Source organism: Bombina bombina, chromosome 1 (genome assembly GCF_027579735.1).
Source record: "Bombina bombina isolate aBomBom1 chromosome 1, aBomBom1.pri, whole genome shotgun sequence".
NCBI lineage: Eukaryota > Metazoa > Chordata > Amphibia > Anura > Bombinatoridae > Bombina > Bombina bombina.
In genome coordinates, this window is record NC_069499.1 from 1324731928 (window position 1) to 1324751971 (window position 20044).

The 20044-nt window shown below is 41.2% G+C and overlaps 1 protein-coding gene across 3 annotated transcripts in view; it reads left to right on the top strand.

Moving 5' to 3' along the window:
• The window catches only part of PHKB (phosphorylase kinase regulatory subunit beta), a 1109273-nt gene that overhangs the window by 393379 nt on the left and 695850 nt on the right, over window positions 1–20044 (top strand). For all 3 annotated transcript variants that reach the window (XM_053701982.1, XM_053701974.1, XM_053701966.1), the window contains one exon: window positions 17212–17327. In XM_053701982.1, coding sequence (XP_053557957.1) covers window positions 17212–17327 — 116 coding nt within the window. The remainder of the gene's footprint in view (window positions 1–17211; window positions 17328–20044) is intronic.

The following is a 20044-nucleotide window of genomic DNA, read 5'->3' on the forward strand; positions in this document are numbered from 1 at the left end:
CTTTTTCTTTTGCCTTGCCTACCCACCTTTGATACAGATTATTTTGTCAGTTTTGTTTTCTTTTATTCATTTATTTGTCATCTTTATCGTATAATTTGTTTTTTCTCGGCTCCCCTACTTCTTACTTACTTTGTGCAATGCCAATGCTGGAACAGGAAATGGCGTTCCCTAAACTTTTGCCAAAAATTGGCACCTAATTGTCTAAATTGTCTTTTTTTTCTGTAGCAGAGCCTAACTCAACCCCTGAAAAACAACCCCAGACCATTATCCTTCCTCCACCAAACAGAACTACTCCAGCCGACACTTGGCATTACACATGGATGTGAGGCTTGTCTACTGCTGCTCACCATGGAAACCTATTTCATGTGTTGCTGTTGCTTCCAGAGACAGTTTGTAACTCTGCAGTGAGTTATACAATAGATAAGGATTTTTTGTCGCTAAACACCACAGCATTCAGCAGCTCCGCTCTGTGAGTTTACACTCTGGTTCCTAGGCTCTTCCACTTCACAATAAAAGCACTTACTGTTGACCGGTGCATATCTAGTATGGAAAACATTTTACAGACTTACTTGTGGCAAAGCTGGAATCCTGTGACATTGTCACTTAACTCTTATGTATATAGTGCCAATGTTTGTCTTCGGAGATTCTATGGCTATGTAATGTATTTTATGTGACTGTTAGCAGTGGGTGTGGCTGAAACTTGAACTCAGTAATAAGTAGGGGGTGTCCACATTCTTTTGGCGGTATAGTTTAGGTAGTCATAATATTAGCGGCAATGGTGATATAACATCTATAAGAGTACAACATTTATTTACTTTTTTGTTTACTTGCTAAACCCCAAATGATACCTTATTTCTCAATAGACTTGATGTAACACCATTTTACATTCACCCTTGATGCATTATTGAATACATGGAAGAAAGGAGAAAGAAAAAAGTAGTTATAAATAATGCCCACAAACTCATGAATGCTTTTCTTGCTGGCACAGCCCGTAAATAGGCATTCTGCCATATCTATGTGCAAAAATGCCAGCTTCATTGCTGAGATAAGTTAATTATTAGGACTTAAGTGCCCCTCTCAATCACCAATTTTAAAATATATAAAATAATATAATCCCTTTTTATTTTTTTATTATATACTGTATATATATATTTGTGTATTATATAATTAAATAGTTAAGTATGTATGTTTTCTTCTTTAAAGACGGGGAGAGTCCACAGCTGCATTCATTACTTTTGGGAATACAGAAGCTGGCCACCAGGAGGGGGCAAAGACACCACAGCCAAAGGCTTAAATACCTCCCCCACTTCCCTCATCCCCCAGTCATTTTTGCCTTTCGTCACAGGAGGTTGGCAGAGAAGTGTCGGAAGATTATGGAGTAGTCTCTTATGGAGGGTAGTACTCTTCTGGATGGGAGTTTTAAGTAGTCCTGTCAGCCTCTCAAGGAGAGCATGGATGAATGTAAGAGTCCGGAGATGCGGGGAGAGTCTTTCTGCAAAACCATCCCGACTCATATTAACAGCTCCACAACACTAGACGAGAGAAGGGATGTGGATCATACTCCTGACTGTCTTTTGCTTGTGTATCTAATCCCAGTTCTGAGCTTTAGACCCTGACAGGCTGGCCCTGTCAGTGTTTCTTTTTCTTTCTTGGAGTTGACCTGCAGGTGCGGCCTACTTCTTTTGATCCGATTAGGATGTGTTTTCTTTGCAGAGCTCGAGACTGTTGTAGACTTTTCCCTTTAGGAAACTTTTTTATTTTCTGCGATTTTTGATACTAGCGATTTTCTGGTTGCGATGTTTGTTACTTCCGGTGGAAGTGACAAAAAAAAAAAAGTTAAGAGACAAAGTTTAAGCCTTAGAGCTTATTTATCTGTTATTGTCTGTTTTTGTTTTGTCTAGCCCTGCTAGGGTTTAGGACTTTCAGTTAGCCCTTGAACAGTTCAGTTGTACCCTGGTTAGCAGGCTGGTCCTAGATGGGTACTAGTTCACTCTGTTCTTTTGAGTTTATATCAGACATGTTGTATCCTTGGCAACAGGCTGGTCCTGTTTGGGTACTAAGTTGACTTACCTCTTGTTACAAGGTTGTCTTTTCTTCTTTCTGTTTTTTTTTTTTTTTTAAATCAACTTTAATAATGCCATTATGAAATACCTTATAATGGAAATGGTTACAATGAGTTTTCCAAGTGTACATTTTCTATTAAACAATATTGTTGATTTGATTTTTGTCTTTTGATGTTAATTATTTTCTTTTTTTTTTTTGTCCATATGTATACACAGTATCATACATTAATCAGGTAACCGCAATAGTAGCAAGGTCTACACTCTACTACAGAATACAGAAAAAGAAAAGAAGTCATACACAATAACTTACAGTAAATTACATCTTAGTGTGTCAAGTTTAAGTACAATTGCTAATTTTTTTGCAATATATGTGTCCCAAGTAGCTTTCATTTGTCTATAAGTGTCTTCTGTCCTATGGTCTTTTCTTGTTTCTACAAGTTATAGGAGGCCCTTCTATCCTAGATTTCCGGCTGGCCCTACTTTATTTCATCTTAGTGGGGCGTCCAATGTTTTTCTTACATGGCCTTTCCTGACATTTCAGTATTTGATACTAGTGTTTTGTCCCTGCATAACTTGCATGGTTTCCTGGGATTCCAAATTCTGCTATGGCAGTATGTTTATAGTTCCTGAGGTCCTTTGGATAGGAGCTAGAGTCCTCCCTTCCGAATGGGCGAATGGCTGCATGGATATCTCCAGTACCTGGTGTAGGGGGCGATTATTCCCCCCTATTGGTACTCCTTGTGGATGGGATTGTCCAATTTTTAGATCTCTTTCACCAGTGTTTCTCTCCTCTTTTTTGAGAATTGCTATTTTTTCGCTTCCCCTTACATTTTTGGGGTAGGACTTTTGGTCATCTGGTTGTGGAGACTAGGTTCTTAGGGACTGTTTTTGTCCTTGTAGTCTCCCCTTTCTGATCCTATATATTTGGGGATCTGGGGGATTGTTATGCAGTCTCTCTTTCCGTCAACCGATTTTTAGGTTTCTCGTTCATTCATTAATTCCTTGAGCTGTAGGTTTTCTGAGGGTTGATCCAGACTGGATCTTTAGAGACTGTCATATTCTCTCAATCATGCAGTTCTGATCTCTTTTGGGTCCTTCCTTTGTCTTTGGACTTTGTGGGTGTTATCTTAGAGGCCTTTTGGGTCTGAGTGGACAGCCACTGGGATACTTCATGAGAGATCAGAGTGCAAGACCCTATGGGGGTATGGTATGCATCAACTTCGGTGCAATTTTCATTTCCAAGTAACTTTGTGGTTGTTCCACAAGGTTGTTGGTCTTGATCCAGCACCAGGTTTTTTTAACCTAGTCTTGTCTTTGACTTGGCATTTTGGTTACTCTGTTTTCAAGATTTTAATAGTCTTGGATCTGCCTGGCGTTCTGTGACATGCTTGTTTTTCCTGGTCCTGGGGAAATCTCCTTGTTCCTTCTGGGGCGGTTCTTTTATCTCTTATGGAAAGATGGAGGAAGTTTTTCCTGGGAATTTCTTTACGGGAATATTCCTGGGCTTCTTCGTTTTCCTTCTATTTGGAAAGACCGGGTCTACTACGCCTATCCAGTTCGCTCCTCCTGTGGTAGTTTTACTCATCTGACTCTAGGTGTTCAGTTGGTCGAGGGTTTCTCTTGTCTGCAGTGTACCCTCCCTTTGGGTTTCTGAGGGGTAATGAGGATAGGTATCCTGGATCCCAATTTCGTCTCTCTGGGTGTCGGTGCCTTCTTCCTGCTTCTTTTCCTTAGGAACTTGTTGTTGGAGATTCATTATCTGATCTCTGGGCTTTGTCGATGCTGGGATTTTTTAATTTCTCTTGTCCTTGGGACATTGACAGTCACTTCTATGATAGGACTGTTCGATCGGAGTAGGGGTCAGGAATTCGTACTGCTCTGTTTGGGCATCGACCACGTATTTTGTGTCCTGCAGCATCCTTACTTAGGTTGGGAGGCTTTGCAGTTTGTTTGGGAACCTTTCCCTTAGTGGCTAGTTGGTTCTTCCTTCTTGGTCAGGGTGTTCTCCTCCCTTACCCCGTTTTCTAGTAGGTGAGGAGTTGGTCTGCCCTGCTTTCTGAGTTTTTCTCTTGTTCCTTTCCAGCAATGTCCTGGTGCCAGTTTGCTAGCTATTCAGTTGGCTATTTACTATATTTTAACGTTTAGTCTGACTGCCTGACCGATGGAAGCCTGTGGCTTTCGTTTGTAATGTTAACGCTCGTTACTATTCTGTTCCTGTTCTGCTCCCCAGAGTTTTTTATGACCTATGGGTGTTCAGTTTCTCTGTGCTAGTTAGCTGTCTATGGTAAGGTAGTCTTTTTCTACCTTTTGTCCTTCTGGGACTTCGGTTCCGGTTAAGGCTTTACATTGGTTCCTTTGGGATCCATGTAGGAGGTGATCTGGAATTTTTCCTTTCTTTGCTCTCCTCCGTCGGTAGAGTATTTTTTCGGGACTTTGTCCTCTTGCACCCTGGTAGCCGCTTTTTTTTTCGAGTTATGTTAGGGGCTTCTCTCTCTGTTTTGTCCTTGAATCTTCGGGGATTGTTTCTGGAGGTTCTTCCGGACCTTCTTATATGATTCTTCCCTTCTTTCAGTTAGGGAGAATGTAGTATGGGAGTTTATGTTGTTTCCTTGCCATTGTTCATGGAAAGGTTTTTATTTGTGTGCTCCTAGAGAGTGGGACTTTTGTCTCCTTAGAGGTTTTTGTGCTCAGTGGAGTCCAGAATTTAGAGTGATCTCTCACTGGGATCATTATGGTTCTATTTGATGGGCAGTTACCTTGTCCTCTTTCCATATTTTTGTTCTTCCTGCTTCTGTTGAAGTAGTTTTTTATCGGGAATCTGGGTTATGTCAGGCTGTGGTGCCATCAGAATAGGCCGCCTTTTTTGTTCCCGTCCATTTGCATTCAGTGTCCTCTATAAGCTTGGGTATTGATTTCCCAAAAGTAATAAATGCAGCTGTGGACTCTCCCCGGTTTAAGAAGAAAAACTTAAATTATGCTTGCCTGATAATTTTCTTTTCTTCTGTACGGGGAGAATCCACAGCTCCCCGCCCGTTTTTTCTGTGGGCGGCCTTAAATTATTTTTATTCGTTCTTCTGGCACCTTTTTTTCACCCTGATATTTCTTCTACTGTTCCTTGTTCCCTTGGCAGAATGACTAGGGATGAGGGAAGTGGGGGAGGTCTTTGCCTCCTCCTGGTGGCCAGGTTCTGTATTCCCAAAAGTAATGAATGCAGCTGTGGACTCTCCACGTACAGAAGAAAAGAAAATGATCAGGTAAGCATAATTTAAGTTTTGTGTGACTGTTCCCTAATCCCTTCACCACCCCCATCACCTTTCTAAATCTACATGTTGAGTTTATTTATGCTGCATGTTTATTTAATATTTTTTGCCTTTGAAGTCCACTACCAGAAGCATGTTAAATAAAATGTGAGGGTTAAAATTACATTAAAGCCATTTTATGTATGTACTTAATGTATCAGACATTTAGCACTGTGAACGCAATAAATATTGTGGGCCTCTATAACACTATCATTTTGTTTGCACAGTTTACAATTTGTTTTGCAAATAAAGTTCAGGGATACACACACAAAGAAAAAAAAAATATTTTGGAATTTATGTTGCTGATCTTCTGTGCTGTGGCCAGTTAGGGTCACATGTAAACGGAAAAGAAAGTACGGCAGCACTCCAGGGACTCAATGAATATAAAACTTGATTTTTATTGTGCCATCTTAAAAAAATATACATGCATGTAGGAGGAGAACGATAAAATCCATGTAAACGAACTTGTGCTTTTAGCTAACCAATCACTGATTAGAATGCTGCTCAGGTAAATGGGACCCTATTTAAATATGATGGAGACACTGCAGCCTGCTGTCTAAAGTTTGCAGTGGTATTTCAATACAAAAGCAGGAAAAATGTATGTTATAATGCTGTTTTATTTACTTTATTAAACAAGGGGGGATTCAGTTTTGAGGTTTTTTTTTTTTTTTTTTTTTTTTAAATATCTTTATTAAGAAATTCTTATCGACAACATAGATTTATAATACATAATGACATAAACGGAAATCACAAAGTACATCTTTATGAAGCAACATGGGTTATGCCATGATGCAACCTATATATCTATTAAACAGTGAGTGTTGCCTATTATTAATACAGAGAATAAGGGAAGTTAGATAAATTACACTTTGTTAACTTGCAATACATCTTGGTCCCTTAGTGACTTAACAATTTTACTTTTTGTATATACAATCTAAGAATTTATATTCAAGAATGTTGAGGGTTTCTTTATTGAATAAAGGAAGGTGAGGAGAGAGTTCCTCTGAGACAAGAAAGAAAGAGATAAGACAATGATATTACTGGGAAGAGGGGGAGAAGGGAAAGGAAAAAAAAAAAAAGGGGGGGGAGGTAGTCGCAAATCAATCACGTAGGTTCCAGTCGCCAGGTCTCAAAATGAGAGGAATCAGATAGTGTTATTCCATATGGATTTCATCATTTCGTATATTTCTAGTCTATGCGTTTTAAGGTAATGGTATCTCTCTAGTTGCAGGAGATCGTTCACCGACGTTCTCCATTCTCCTACTGTAGGGATGTTTTTAGATTTCCAGTGTTTGGGGATTAACTTTTTGGCGGCTGTGAGCATTAACAACAGCAGAGGTCGTTTACCCAGGCCAACTAGTTTGGGTAGAGAGAGGAACAGGATAGTTCCCGGATCAGGGGAGATCTGAGTAGAAAGAACCTCAGAAATAGATGTAAAGATGTCTCTCCAGTATGTGTCTAATGTGGGGCAAGTCCACCAAATGTAGAGCAGAGATCCCACCTCCCCACAACCCCTCCAGCAGGTACTTCTCAATGCGGGGAAGATTTTGTGTAAGCGTGATGGTGTTAAATACCACCTGAAGGCTAGCTTTATGTGAATTTCTTGTACTACAGATGATACTGATGATTGTTTGGACAATTTGAAAGCTTTCTGCCATGTCTCCTCATCTATCTCACATCCAAGTTCCCTATTCCAGGCGTATGTGTATGTAGGGAGGATCGAATTATTTGGATTATTTAGCAGTTTGTAGAGTTTAACGATAAGATGTGTTGGGGGATTTGCTTGTATGCATAGTTTTTCAAATGTGGTTGTTTCCCTGCCCAGGTCTCTTTTGTGTTTATTGTAAGAAATAAAGTGAAGCAGTTGGTGGTAATGAAACCATGAGGAGAATACTTCCCCATGAGTTTCCATCAAGTCAGATTGATTTTTATATTTGCCACTTACAGTGGCGTAATGTATGGAGCCTACCCGAAGACTATAAGGTTGATGAAGCGTAATGCCTAGTTGGTGGTAGGGTAGCTCCACGTTCTCGATGAGTGGGGAGAGTGGGGAATATCTAGAAGAGATATGTGTTGTGGAGATTAGAATTCTATCCCAATCTGAAAGAATGCCCGATGTGAGATGATACAAGTGTAGTGTCTTGGGTCTCCTTTGAGGAGTGGTCCAAGCCATTGTGGCTACATTATTTAGTCTAAAAATCTGTCTGTCAATTTGTATCCAGGCTTTATCGTCTGGTTATGCGCCCATTCGACTATGTGTTGTAAAGTTATTGCTTGTTTATATGCTTGTATGTTAGGTACTCCGAGACCCCCCCCCCCCCTCTCTAGGAAGATACATGGTCTTTTTTGGTATTCTAGCTCTGGAACCAGCCCAGATATATTGTTCAAAAACTTTCTGTAATTGAGAGATATAATCTTCAGGTATTGAGATGGGTAGGGTCTGAAGCAGGTATAGGAGTCTAGGAAGGACATTCATTTTTAAAACTCCTATTCTCCCAAGCCATGATAACTGCTTATTTTTCCAGATCGATAAATCTCTTGTTATTTCGTTTTTTAGTGTTGTATAGTTAAATTTGAATAGATCCTGTGTGGCCGGGGTTAGAAATATCCCTAGATATTTGAGTTTCTTTTGTGCGATGGGGATATTATATTTGTCTTTTAAATATTGTATAACCTTCGGGTTTTCATTTATGTTGAGTTTTTCCGACTTGGTGATATTTAACTGGAAATTTGAGATTCTGCCATAGAGATCAAGCTCGGCGAGAAGCTCTGGGACAGAGGTTTCAGCCCCTGTCAATGAGAACAGAGCATCATCGGCGTAAAGAGCTTGTTTATATTCGGTAGAGCCTACCGTTATCCCTTTGATGCCTGTGTTGTTACTAATTTTTTGGGCTAATACTTCCATGGCGATGGCAAAAAGTAAGGGTGATAGTGGGCATCCCTGCCTGGTGCCATTATGGATATTAAAGGGGTCTGAAAGGGTGCCATTGATTCTTATTCGGGCGTTCGGGTGTGAATATAGGGCGAGGGACATATTCAAAAAGGAGGTCGGAATGCCCATTTCCTCCATCGCTCTGCGTAAAAAGGACCACTTGACTCTATCAAAAGCCTTTTCGGCATCAGTTGCAAAGAGAACTAAACGGGTGTTTGTAACTTTGGCGTGATTTATTAAATTTTAAATTTTGATGGTGTTGTCTTGGGCTTCCCGTCCGGGAACAAAGCCCACCTGGTCTGTAGAAATTAGATTTGGGAGGTATTTAATTAGCCTGTTGGTTAGGATCTTAGCAAGTAGTTTCATATCAGAATTTATGAGTGAGATTGGTCTAAAATTCTCTGGGCATATGGCTGGCTTTCCAGGCTTGGGGATAGCAGTGATGTGGGCTTCTAGTAATGATCTAGACAGTGTAGGGTTGTCCCTTAGGTTATTAAAGAGATTAAGGAGATGGGGGGAGAGGATGTGTTTAAATGTTTTATAATACCTGGACGAAAATCCGTCAGGTCCAGGGCTTTTGCCCGTCGGGGTGTCTTTGATGGCCTGGTGTAGTTCCTCTAGCGAGATGGGGGTTTCTAGGTGTGTCCTCGCTTCCTTATTTAGAGTAGGGAGATTAAGGTCTCGGAAGTAGGTTTCTGTATCAAGCGTTACATCAGATAGGGCTTTATTAGGGTGGGACACTGTATCTGATTTATTGATACCATAAAGTGAGCTAAAGTAATCCCGGAAGATAGAGGCTATGGTTTTACTATCATGAGTGAGTGTCCCCTCCTTTGTTTTTAGGGAATGAGTATATGCTGACAGTTGTTTTCTGCGAAGTTGTCTTGCTAAGATTTTTCCGGGTTTATTACCTCCCTCGTAATAGTACTGTTTAAGGTATAGGGCATTGCGTTGGTGTGTATCGACTAAAAAGTGTTTAAGATCCTTTCTTGTGTTTAAAAGTGCTTGTGTGAGGGCTTCATTGTTAGGATTCGATTTATGATCTTTTTCAAGGGAGTCAATCCTAGCTAAGAGGTTGGAGTGTAATTCCCTAGATTGTTTTGAGATTCTGGCTCTGTGCTTGATAAATAGTCCCCTTATTACAGATTTGTGGGCTTCCCATTCTACCATGGGTGTTGAGGCAGTGTTGGTGTTTGCTAAGAAGTATTCTGATAGGTTTTTTCCTACATCTTCTAAGATTATTGGGTTGTCTAGTAGTGCATCATCTAGCCTCCATGTCTTAGACGTGATAGGGAGACCCGGCCAAATAACTGAGCAAGTAACCGGGGCATGATCCGACCAGGTAATGTTTCCTATTCTGCATTGGTCTAAAAGGGTGAGGCAGTTGGAATCTGTGAATATATGATCTATTCGCGTGTAGCAATTATGTGGGGGGGAGTAGAAGGTGTAGTCCTTCGTGTTTGGGTGCAGTATTCTCCAAGTATCATGGAGTGTGAGGTTGTTCAGGGAGTTTTTGACTGATCGTATTACCGATTTAGGCACACTGGAGGATCCTCTGGATGCGTCTATGGTAGGGTCAAATGAGATATTAAAGTCTCCTGCTAGAAACACTACCCCTTTGGCATGATCTAAAAGTAGATTTTAAATTTTTTTAAAGAAGCTGTTCTGATTTTGGTTAGGGGCATATACGTTTACTAGTGTAATTTGTTGCCCAAAAAGGGAGCCCAAGAGTAGTACATATCGACCCTCTGGGTCTTTGATACATTGTGTTACTAGTATTGGTAAAGTTTTATGAATCAGGATTCCCACCCCACTTTTTTTATGTGGGCTTGAAGCAAAATAGGTTATGGGGTAATGTGGAGGGGACCACTTGGGTTCTTTACCTTTTTTAAAGTGCGTCTCTTGGATCATCAGGATTTGGCTGCCAGTTTTATTCAACTCTTTAAGAACCAGCGACCTCTTCCCAGGACTATTGAGGCCTTTTACATTTATAGATGTCATTTGGAAGGAATGGTCTTGGAACCTACTCAACCGAGGCGGCATGTTTTCTGTTGTGGAAGAGGGAGAGAAAAAAAAAAAAAAAAAAAAAAAAAAAAAGGGGAGGAGGGGAAGGGGGAGGGTGAAAGAGGAGATTAAAGGAGAGGGGAGAAAAGAGAGAACTTATTGAGCGATAATGAGAAAGGAAAGAAAAGAAAGAGGTAAAGACAAAACAAACGTGTTCCTTTGAACAGTAATATTAAGTAAATCCTTTGTCTATTAAAAGGTCACAGAGAATGGTCACTTAAGAAACAGTAACCAATAAAAAGAAAGGAGAAACAAGGGGAAGTATCTCCATAACCGGCTTATTGAAATATAACTATGTAGATCTTACTGTTACAAACTGCTATTTGTGACTGGCCCTTTAAATGGAAGGTTGCCCTGCTTCCCTGGATTTTGGAGAAGCCTATTTGCCAGCCTCCTTCCTCATGACTATGGCCCCTGGAAGATTGTGCCCCTGAGAGTATATTGACTTTTGTGGGGTGTGTGTGGCCCTTTGGGAAACGTCTGGGGACATATTGTGACTCTGGTGAACAATGCCCCCTTTAAGACTATGTCCCCAGACCTGTGAAATGACTTGTCCCTGGCTTTCTCCCACTTGGTTCAGTTTCATTGTGTGCCATTAAGAGTTAAATTTTGTTCAGCTTCAAGAAACCTATTCTACATACAAGTCTGCTGGGATTAGCTCTAATTAGGTTTAGTGATCAACTTTCCCATTGTCTAATCAGACTAGTATTGATAAGGTGGACTGCATTGTTTTATTGTGTGTAATGTTATCTGCTGAAGTAATGTTGTGGCCTGTCAAAGGGAGTGTCTCTCTATCTAATATCAAATGTGTGATGGGGGATTTTATGCCTCCCCCTGAGAGTGTCCTGTTTGCATGTAACCTCAATAAAAAGGAGGCTGTGTGCTCCAGCACATCAGACCTATTTTCTGTCCCTCTAACTTGCAGCTTTGACTCATGTTTGTAGGGGACAGCTTCAGCTAATATCACTACAGGGATTGCTGACTATGGTGCTGATGATTCTTTGGTGAGCGCTAGGAGCATCCTTTTCTACGGTCCAACTTCCAGCCAGCCTGGAGGCAACCGTAACATTTGGCGGCAGCGGTGGGATTGGCGTCCTAGCGCAAGGAGCAGCACCACAACAGCACTGGTATCGTAGGAGAGTAATTGAGGGCAACGCTAGCCACTGCGCAGCGTCCCTACCTACAGCAGCATGGAGCTGACAAGATACTGGTCAGAACCATGTGAAGAGCACCTCAACCGGATCCGTCGCTATGAGGGCGTGGATTTCGTTCCAGAGGTAAAGAGGCGGCTAGTCCGATATGGTCCAGACCCTGCGCAGGAGGTAGTCAGTCGCATCATCCGGGAATTGGATACGGAGAACAAATCGGCACGAGCCTTTGAGCGCCAACTGTGGAGTTTGAGGGTATGGACACCTGGTCTCTCTCCCCAGCCGCAGCATGTTCCACAGGGAGAGGAGAGCAGCGACCTCCCTCCCCAGCGGCAGTATACTGTGCAGAGGGAAGAGACAACCGGTCTCCTTCCCCAACCCCAACCAGTGATACCAGAGGCAGCAGGCCTCATAGACTGGTCCTGGGAGGACCCCCAGCAGGCAGGTGGAGATGGGACCGCAGTCTCTCTACCGGCCCTACAGGGATGCTGGGCAGGCGGCCCAGATCCCCAGCGACAGACCCAGCTACAGGGAGGGGAGAGCATCGACCTCCCTCCCCAGCCGGAGTGTGCCTTCCAGGGAGAGGAGACAACCGGTCTCTCTCCCCAGCCGCAGCATGTTCCACAGGAAGAGGAGAGCATCGACCTCCCTTCCCAACGGCCGCCGGAGTATCAGGAGGAGGAGGTAAGCCAATCTCCCCCTCCCCAGCTAACTCCTAACTTGGGCCCAGGGTTAACAGTGGAGATGTTAACCCCCACTGACCCCCACGTTCCCTTTGCCACCGGGCAGGACTATGCCCCAATTCCCCCAGCAGAAGAGCTGGCATCAGAACAGAGCGCTGCTGGCCTCTGCCCTACAGACCCCCTTGTTACAGGACTGGCCTGCAAACCCCCCACCCCAGCAGAAGCGCTGGCACCAGGGCAGAGTGCCGCTGGCCTCTGCCCCCCAAGTACCATCAGCTATTTGCACAGCTGCGCCAGGAAGGCAGAGGATGCTACACTTTCATCCTATAACCTGGAACCTACAGGCCAGTGCTACTTGTTGTGGGGGGGCTGCTTTGCTGCTAGTGTTTATTTGTGGGTGGGTTGCGAGACTAACTTAGGCACTGACCGACAGAAGGTCAGGTGCCTTGTTAGTCTCCCTCCAAAAGGGGAGATATGTTACAAACTGCTATTTGTGACTGGCCCTTTAAATGGAAGGTTGCCCTGCTTCCCTGGATTTTGGAGAAGCCTATTTGCCAGCCTCCTTCCTCATGACTATGGCCCCTGGAAGATTGTGCCCCTGAGAGTATATTGACTTTTGTGGGGTGTGTGTGGCCCTTTGGGAAACGTCTGGGGACATATTGTGACTCTGGTGAACAATGCCCCCTTTAAGACTATGTCCCCAGACCTGTGAAATGACTTGTCCCTGGCTTTCTCCCACTTGGTTCAGTTTCATTGTGTGCCATTAAGAGTTAAATTTTGTTCAGCTTCAAGAAACCTATTCTACATACAAGTCTGCTGGGATTAGCTCTAATTAGGTTTAGTGATCAACTTTCCCATTGTCTAATCAGACTAGTATTGATAAGGTGGACTGCATTGTTTTATTGTGTGTAATGTTATCTGCTGAAGTAATGTTGTGGCCTGTCAAAGGGAGTGTCTCTCTATCTAATATCAAATGTGTGATGGGGGATTTTATGCCTCCCCCTGAGAGTGTCCTGTTTGCATGTAACCTCAATAAAAAGGAGGCTGTGTGCTCCAGCACATCAGACCTATTTTCTGTCCCTCTAACTTGCAGCTTTGACTCATGTTTGTAGGGGACAGCTTCAGCTAATATCACTACAGGGATTGCTGACTATGGTGCTGATGATTCTTTGGTGAGCGCTAGGAGCATCCTTTTCTACGGTCCAACTTCCAGCCAGCCTGGAGGCAACCGTAACACTTACGTTCTTCAAGGACATGAGAGGGAAACAAATAATGGGGTGAAGAGGAAATGAGAACACGGATGCCTTGTGAGGGATATAGTGGTGGAGGGTGGGGAGGCGGGTATGTTGAGAAAAAAAATATATATATTTTTAACCTATACCAGGATGTGAGGGACTACAGAAAGAAGTGTGAGTTATGCCCTATGTGTCCTCTTGATAGGAAGTAAATTATTTGATCAGTTCCACCGTCGTGGTGTATTACTTCTGGGTGTCTAAACTATGAGTCAGTGGTAGTCCAGATAATAAAAAAGGGGGTGTAAGTCAATATAATTAGAGTGTACTTTGGCTCTAAGTGGTTAAGCTCTCAAGAACAGGGGAAGTTTCATAGGGCGTTCAGATTGCTAGAAATCACATTACCCTCCAGAAACAGTGTCAATAACAACCAAATCTTAAAATAAATACATGCATTTAACTCATGCATAACACATTTAGTAAACTAAGTGGATTGCCTTATCGCTAGAATAATTTTCTCAGCTCCAGACCGGCTATATATGACCAGCTGAGGAGACAAACCTAGAAAAAACATCAAACATTATAATTGTTAAACAGAACAGTAAAATACTTAAACTTTAGCAATTGTAAAAAAGTTAGAAAAGGATACTGAAGGGATGAAGCCAAATTCCTTTGGTTAATGAATGCAGAGGGTCTGCGCTAGTAGCTCCTACAGGAGACAGTCTCAGTGTCTAATACTGTATACAGTTATTTCAAGACTCTGTTCAATGGGAGCAACGCATGGCTTGCATGGTCTTAAGGAGAGTGTTCAGTGAAAGTCTGTGGGTGTTGAAGTCAAGTTGATCTATCGGTGTTGCTTGTCCCTTTTCCGCTGGACAGGTCATCTCTAGGTCTGGGCAGGGAGCCGATGTCATCTTCGGTGTATGGTAGAGATAGTTCTTTGAAAAAAAGGTTAGGATCCGAATCTGGTCTGAGGATTGCCGTTCTCTTGTTATTAGTGGCTATTAGAGATACTGGAAAACCCCATCTATAGTGAACTTTGTGGTTCTTCAGGGTGGAGGTGATGTGGGCTAAGTCCCTTCGTTTTTGTAGCGTTATGGGGGATAAATCAGAAAACAGTTGTATTTCTTCGCCCACGTGTGTAATGGGGCCTTTCTCTCTAGCACACCGCAATAGTTCCTCTTTATCTTTGTATCTGAGAAACTTAACAATTATGTCTCTCGGGGGTGCTTTGGTCTTATAGCTCTATGAGCTCTCTCTATTTGAATATCCTCTGCAGAGGGGTCATTCTTTATAATTCGAAACAGGGCCTGGAGATATCCCTCTATTGCTGGGGGAAAATGGTCTCAGACACTCCTCTTATTCGGAGGTTGTTCCGACGGCATCGGTTCTCCAGGTCCTCCAATTTATCAGATATGTTTTGAATTTTGCTGTCATGTTCTAAAATACTCACGGAGTTAGTTTTAATTTCTGTTTTTAGGGCATTTTGTTGTGTCTCAAGGGATGTAACTCTTTTTTATCAATAGCCCCCAGATCTTTTCTCAGGTCTCCAAAAAGGGCTCTCATCTCGTGTAGAACAACCTTAATGTCATCCTTTGATGATAAATGAATAATGTCATTTTTTGTAATGTAAGGGCTGCTCTCTGAGTCCCCTTGCTGTGAAGAGGTAGACATTTGTGTTTGCGTGTCTATAGGGGGCTCAGTGTGAAAAAGGGTCTGTTGATCACAGGGTTTTAAATATTGGTTTAGAGTTTTTGTTGCAGGGGTCTTATCTCCTTTGTTTTGCCTTTTGCAAGGCATTACCTTTCAAATGTACGTTGAAGTGTTAGAGCAGGATTAACCCCCAGTAGCTGGAATGAGGTGTAGAGAAAAAGAAAAAGAAGAAGCTCCTTCGGTTGTGTTATTTAGACCATGCGGTCTCACAGTGAGCAATATTACTGGAAGTTATTATGTTCGGCAACTAGAACCTCTCTGTTTTCAGTTTTCACCACCTGTTTTTAAAGGCCACCACTTACAATAAACAAGGGTATTTCCCAAAGCCCAACATCGATTAAACTTTTTATTGTGAACCTTTATGATTTAAATGTCTAAGCTAGCTTCATTTATGTGGAGGGAGATGTTGTTCTTTCCACTCTAGCAATCCCCACCTGCGTGCCCAAGCACCCGTAGTCAATGACTGATTACCTGCTCTGGAGCGGGTCTTAGCGGTAAATGTGATCGCGGGATTCTGAGGGCTGCGAGATCTCGGTTGTGCTTAGCAGCGTGCACTCCGTGTAGCCGGTCGTTATGTAGGGACCGCAGTTTCCCCCAAAAGGTTATCTCGGCCGATGAAGAAGCGATCGGAGTTATAGTGGAGCTATTATAAGCAGGGAGCTCCTCTGTACTGACGCACCTCTCAAGTCGGCTCTGCCTCCGATGCAGCTGAAGGCCCCAGGTGGTTCTCCGTTGTTAGTGGGTATGTGGCAACCTAGATGCTCCTCAATCCCCTACTGTAGGTTAAAGCAGATGTTTTGCAGGGTAAAGGGGATAGATTGCTGGGATCATGTCCTTGGAACTTGTTAAAAGCCGGTATGGAAGATGGGAGCCCTTCTAACTAGCAGCCATCTTCCAGCGTGGCTAGACTCCGCCCCATCTCAGTTTTGAGTTTTATGTCCCTTTCTTGCTATTTCTTCTCATCTCTAACTCATACAACTTCCTTTTTATTTGTTTCTTATGTTGCCACTGTGTCTGTCCTTACCTTGTTCTTGTCTTTTTTTTCTTGTCACATTTTTATTTCACCACTGGTTTATCTTCTTCCTTTCCTCACATCACCTCTCTGTTCTCATTTTGCCTTAAAAATACAATGTACTCTTTTAGCTCCTTCCCTGAATAAATAGTGCTCAGTGATGCTATAAAAATACCCTTTATAATGGGCTGGTCTCACTGTCTCCCACCTCAATGTGTGAGGTTGGTTTTGGACGATGTCTCTTTTTTTACATTTCCTGCAGCTATTATTAAGTATTGCAAATTTCAGTATAGTTGGTGGTTTCAACAGGTAAAAGTAGCTACTACAAATGACAAAATAAATTACAATTAGCCACTTTAAATATAATACACTCCATCATATAAAATGGATCATTGGGATCAATCTCCCTCTTTCTCTCTCTCTCTCTCTCTCTCTCTCTCTCTCTCTCTCTCCTCCTCCTCTCTCTCCTCCTCCTCTCTCTCCTCCTCCTCTCTCTTCTCCTCTCTCCTCCTCCTCTCTCTCCTCCTCCTCTCTCTCCTCCTCTCTCTCCTCCTCCTCTCTCTCTCTCTCTCTCTCTCTCTCTCTCTCTCTCTCTCTCCTTCTCTCTCTCCTTTTCTCTCTCTTTCTCTCTCCTTCTCTCTCTCTCTCCTTATCTCTCCTTTTCTCTCTCTTTTCTCTCTCCTTCTCTCTCTTGCCTTCTCTCTCTCTCTCGCTCTCCTTTTCTCTGTCTCCCTCTCACACACCCCTCTCTCTCTTTCCTTTCCCTTCACCTAACTCCTTTCTAATTATTACTTATTTTTGTTTATTTCCTCCTTTGCTCACCACTTCCCTTCTCCCTCTACTTTTTTCCCACTTCATAGCTTTCCTCTTCTCTTTCTCACTTTTTTAGTTCATTTTTCTCGCCTCTAGTTTTCCTTTTCCTCTGTAATTCTTTCATTTTGTTTCCTTTATCGCTGTCACCTTTTAACTCTTCCTCTCACCTTTTCTTGTCTTTTGCTTCCGTCATGTTCTTTTCTGTTTTCCTTTCATAATCTTTAACTAATGTTTTTCTTTTCTATTTTGCAGGTATCATTCATCCAGAACCTTGTGTTCTGTGTGGAAAGGGCTTACCGCGTGCCTGACTTTGGGATCTGGGAAAGAGGCAGCAAATACAATAATGGCAGCACAGAGCTACATTCAAGGTATTTCACAAATCCTTCAATGGATTTCATTATTTGTTCACGTTGATGAGCTAATTAAAGCACAACACCATTTGATTCCCTTATTGTTGCTCTTGCCATGTATAAATAGATGAGATTAGCAAAAGTCAGTAATGAAGTCAAATGGAAATTGAAAGAAAAAAAGCGCTTCTAAATGATAGTTAGCTCATGCTGACGGGAACAGCACATTTTCCATTTAATTTCATTACAAACGCTGTTGATTAAGTCAATTTATAAGCTATTACTATTCTTGCTACATTTTATAATTTATTAATTATTTTGTCATATTGTTGCTACTAACTGGATGTTTTTATGGCTGCAGTTTAGCCCATTATAGATTACAAATCCTGTTATTAGGGAACCATTACAGGACAATATCTGATAAATGCTACAGGTGCTTCTCTGACTCTGTAATTTAGATTGTGACACTTGTGCTCAGGTATGGATATGTTGATATTCTGTCATGTTGTGGTTCCCAGATGATAGCTTTAGAAAACAGCCGCCTTTAGCATTATGAATATTGTCTTAATACTTTCCCTTGACTATCGTTGTTTATATTTTGCATTGGTGTTGTTAAAGGAATATTAACAGTTTTTACGATATTACTCTTTATTTTGCCCCCTTTTCCTGTGGTTAAGAAAATTGATAGTGCACACTACTGACTTGAAAAGCCTAACCCTGTTACATATATTCCCTTCAGTGTCCCCAACAAAGGTGATAACATAACATACAACACAACAAAACTATGCATGTTTTGCTAACGAAATGAAAAAGCATGAATTGTTTACTTCAATAACAAGTTTTGATTGACTTCCTGAAATAGGTCAATTGGTGGAGGGAGTTGAAAAACAATTGCAACAAACAAGGTGTTAATGTATTCTACTTGTTATTTATTGCAGTTCTACAAAATAATCTTTACTAACAAGGTGTTTTGTGCCCCTTTGAATCAGGTTGCAGGTACAATTTTGTACAGTATTAGTCAGTTGATCAGATAAAAGCACAACATATTTAATAATTAATGGTATTATGCAAGGTGATATAAGTGCAAGCTTTTAGGACACTGATGTTTTCTTCAGCATGAAAGCTTGCAGTAATACAGTATGTCTGTTCTTTATGTCTCACTGTTACATTACTAATGTCATGTATTACAAAAGCTTTTGTTGCCTTCATTTTTTTAATGATTTTTATAGATAGGAAGTCTGGCAGATTATATTTCCCAGGCCTACAACAGAAGTAAACTGGACCACTTCTTCATGAAATAAATTGTTTTAATTATTTGTCAAGTACAAACACTTTTAAGATAATCAAAACATAAATGGTAAAATTATAACTATCAAGGGCTTCCCCTACTCTCACGCTTAAAGAGTCAGTTTCATGATTCAGTTAGTTTCTTGCCTCTCTTTGTATAAAAACATACCTTGTTACGATCAGGAGCAATAGTGCACTGTTGGGAGCTAGCTGAGGATTTGTGGCTGCTCATATGTATCTCTTTTGTCATTGGCTCACCCGTTGTATTCAGCTAGCTCCCAGTAGTGCATTGCTGCTCCTTCATCAAAGGATGTCAAGAGAAGTAAGCAAAAATATATATATTTTTTCTTTCATATAGAAATCATGAAAGAAAAAAAAATGGTTTCAGGTCCCTTTCAGTTCTAAACTTGCCAGTTAGGCACTTTATGTGCAATACAAATATATGTTATAAATGTATTTTGGTTTAAAAGGTACAACATTTCTGCGGTCATTTTAAAATTATGGGAATAAGCATAAATTTATGTTTGTTTATTTATATGTTATGTTTCGTTATTCTGTGTAATAAATGGTAGTGCCCAATAAAGTTTTTCAAAGGTTTTATGATAGGCGCCTACCCATCTTGGGGATATTAAGCATCATAATTAGGCAATGAAGGTTGATGAAATTCCTGCTTGAAGTAGAACAGACAAGTAAATCATTCCTTTACCTCATAGACTCAATGTATTAGGATGTCATCTGTGATAGATGTGTACTTAACCAGTCACATTACTGCAATCATTATTCATTCAAGTGACTTCTCGGAGATGTATTATTTTAATAAGAACACAAAATTACATTGTTACTTAGAATATTTCATTTAAACACAACTTTTTCCAGTATTTGCACAGAATATTGAGCCAGCACCGGGACTCAGCTCAACTGAAAATTAGCATCTGTTAGTTTATTTTTCTTTCTATATATTGCGGATTACAAAATGTGTAGTGATATCATTCATAATTGGGGCAGCAGTAATATATTTTGTTTTATTTGTGATGAAAAGACCATTAGAATGTAAATGGTAGTTATGCGGTATCTCACAAAATGAGTACAACCCTCACATTTTTGTAAATATTTTATAATATCTTTTCATGTGACAACACTGAAGAAATGGCAATTTACTACAAATTAGGAAGTATTGAGTGTACAGCCTGTATAACAGTGTAAATTTGCTGTCCCCTCAAAATAACTCAACACACAGCCATTAATGTCTAAACCGTTGGCAACAAAAGTGAGTACACCCCTAAGTGGAAATGTCTAAATTGGATTTGACTCGTTAGTGTTATAAGGTCTCAGGTGTGAATTGGGAGCAGTTGTGTTAAATTTGGTGTTATCGCTATCACACTTTCTCATACTGGTCACTGGAATTTCAACATGGCACCTCATAGCAAAGAACTTTCTGAGGATCTGAAAAA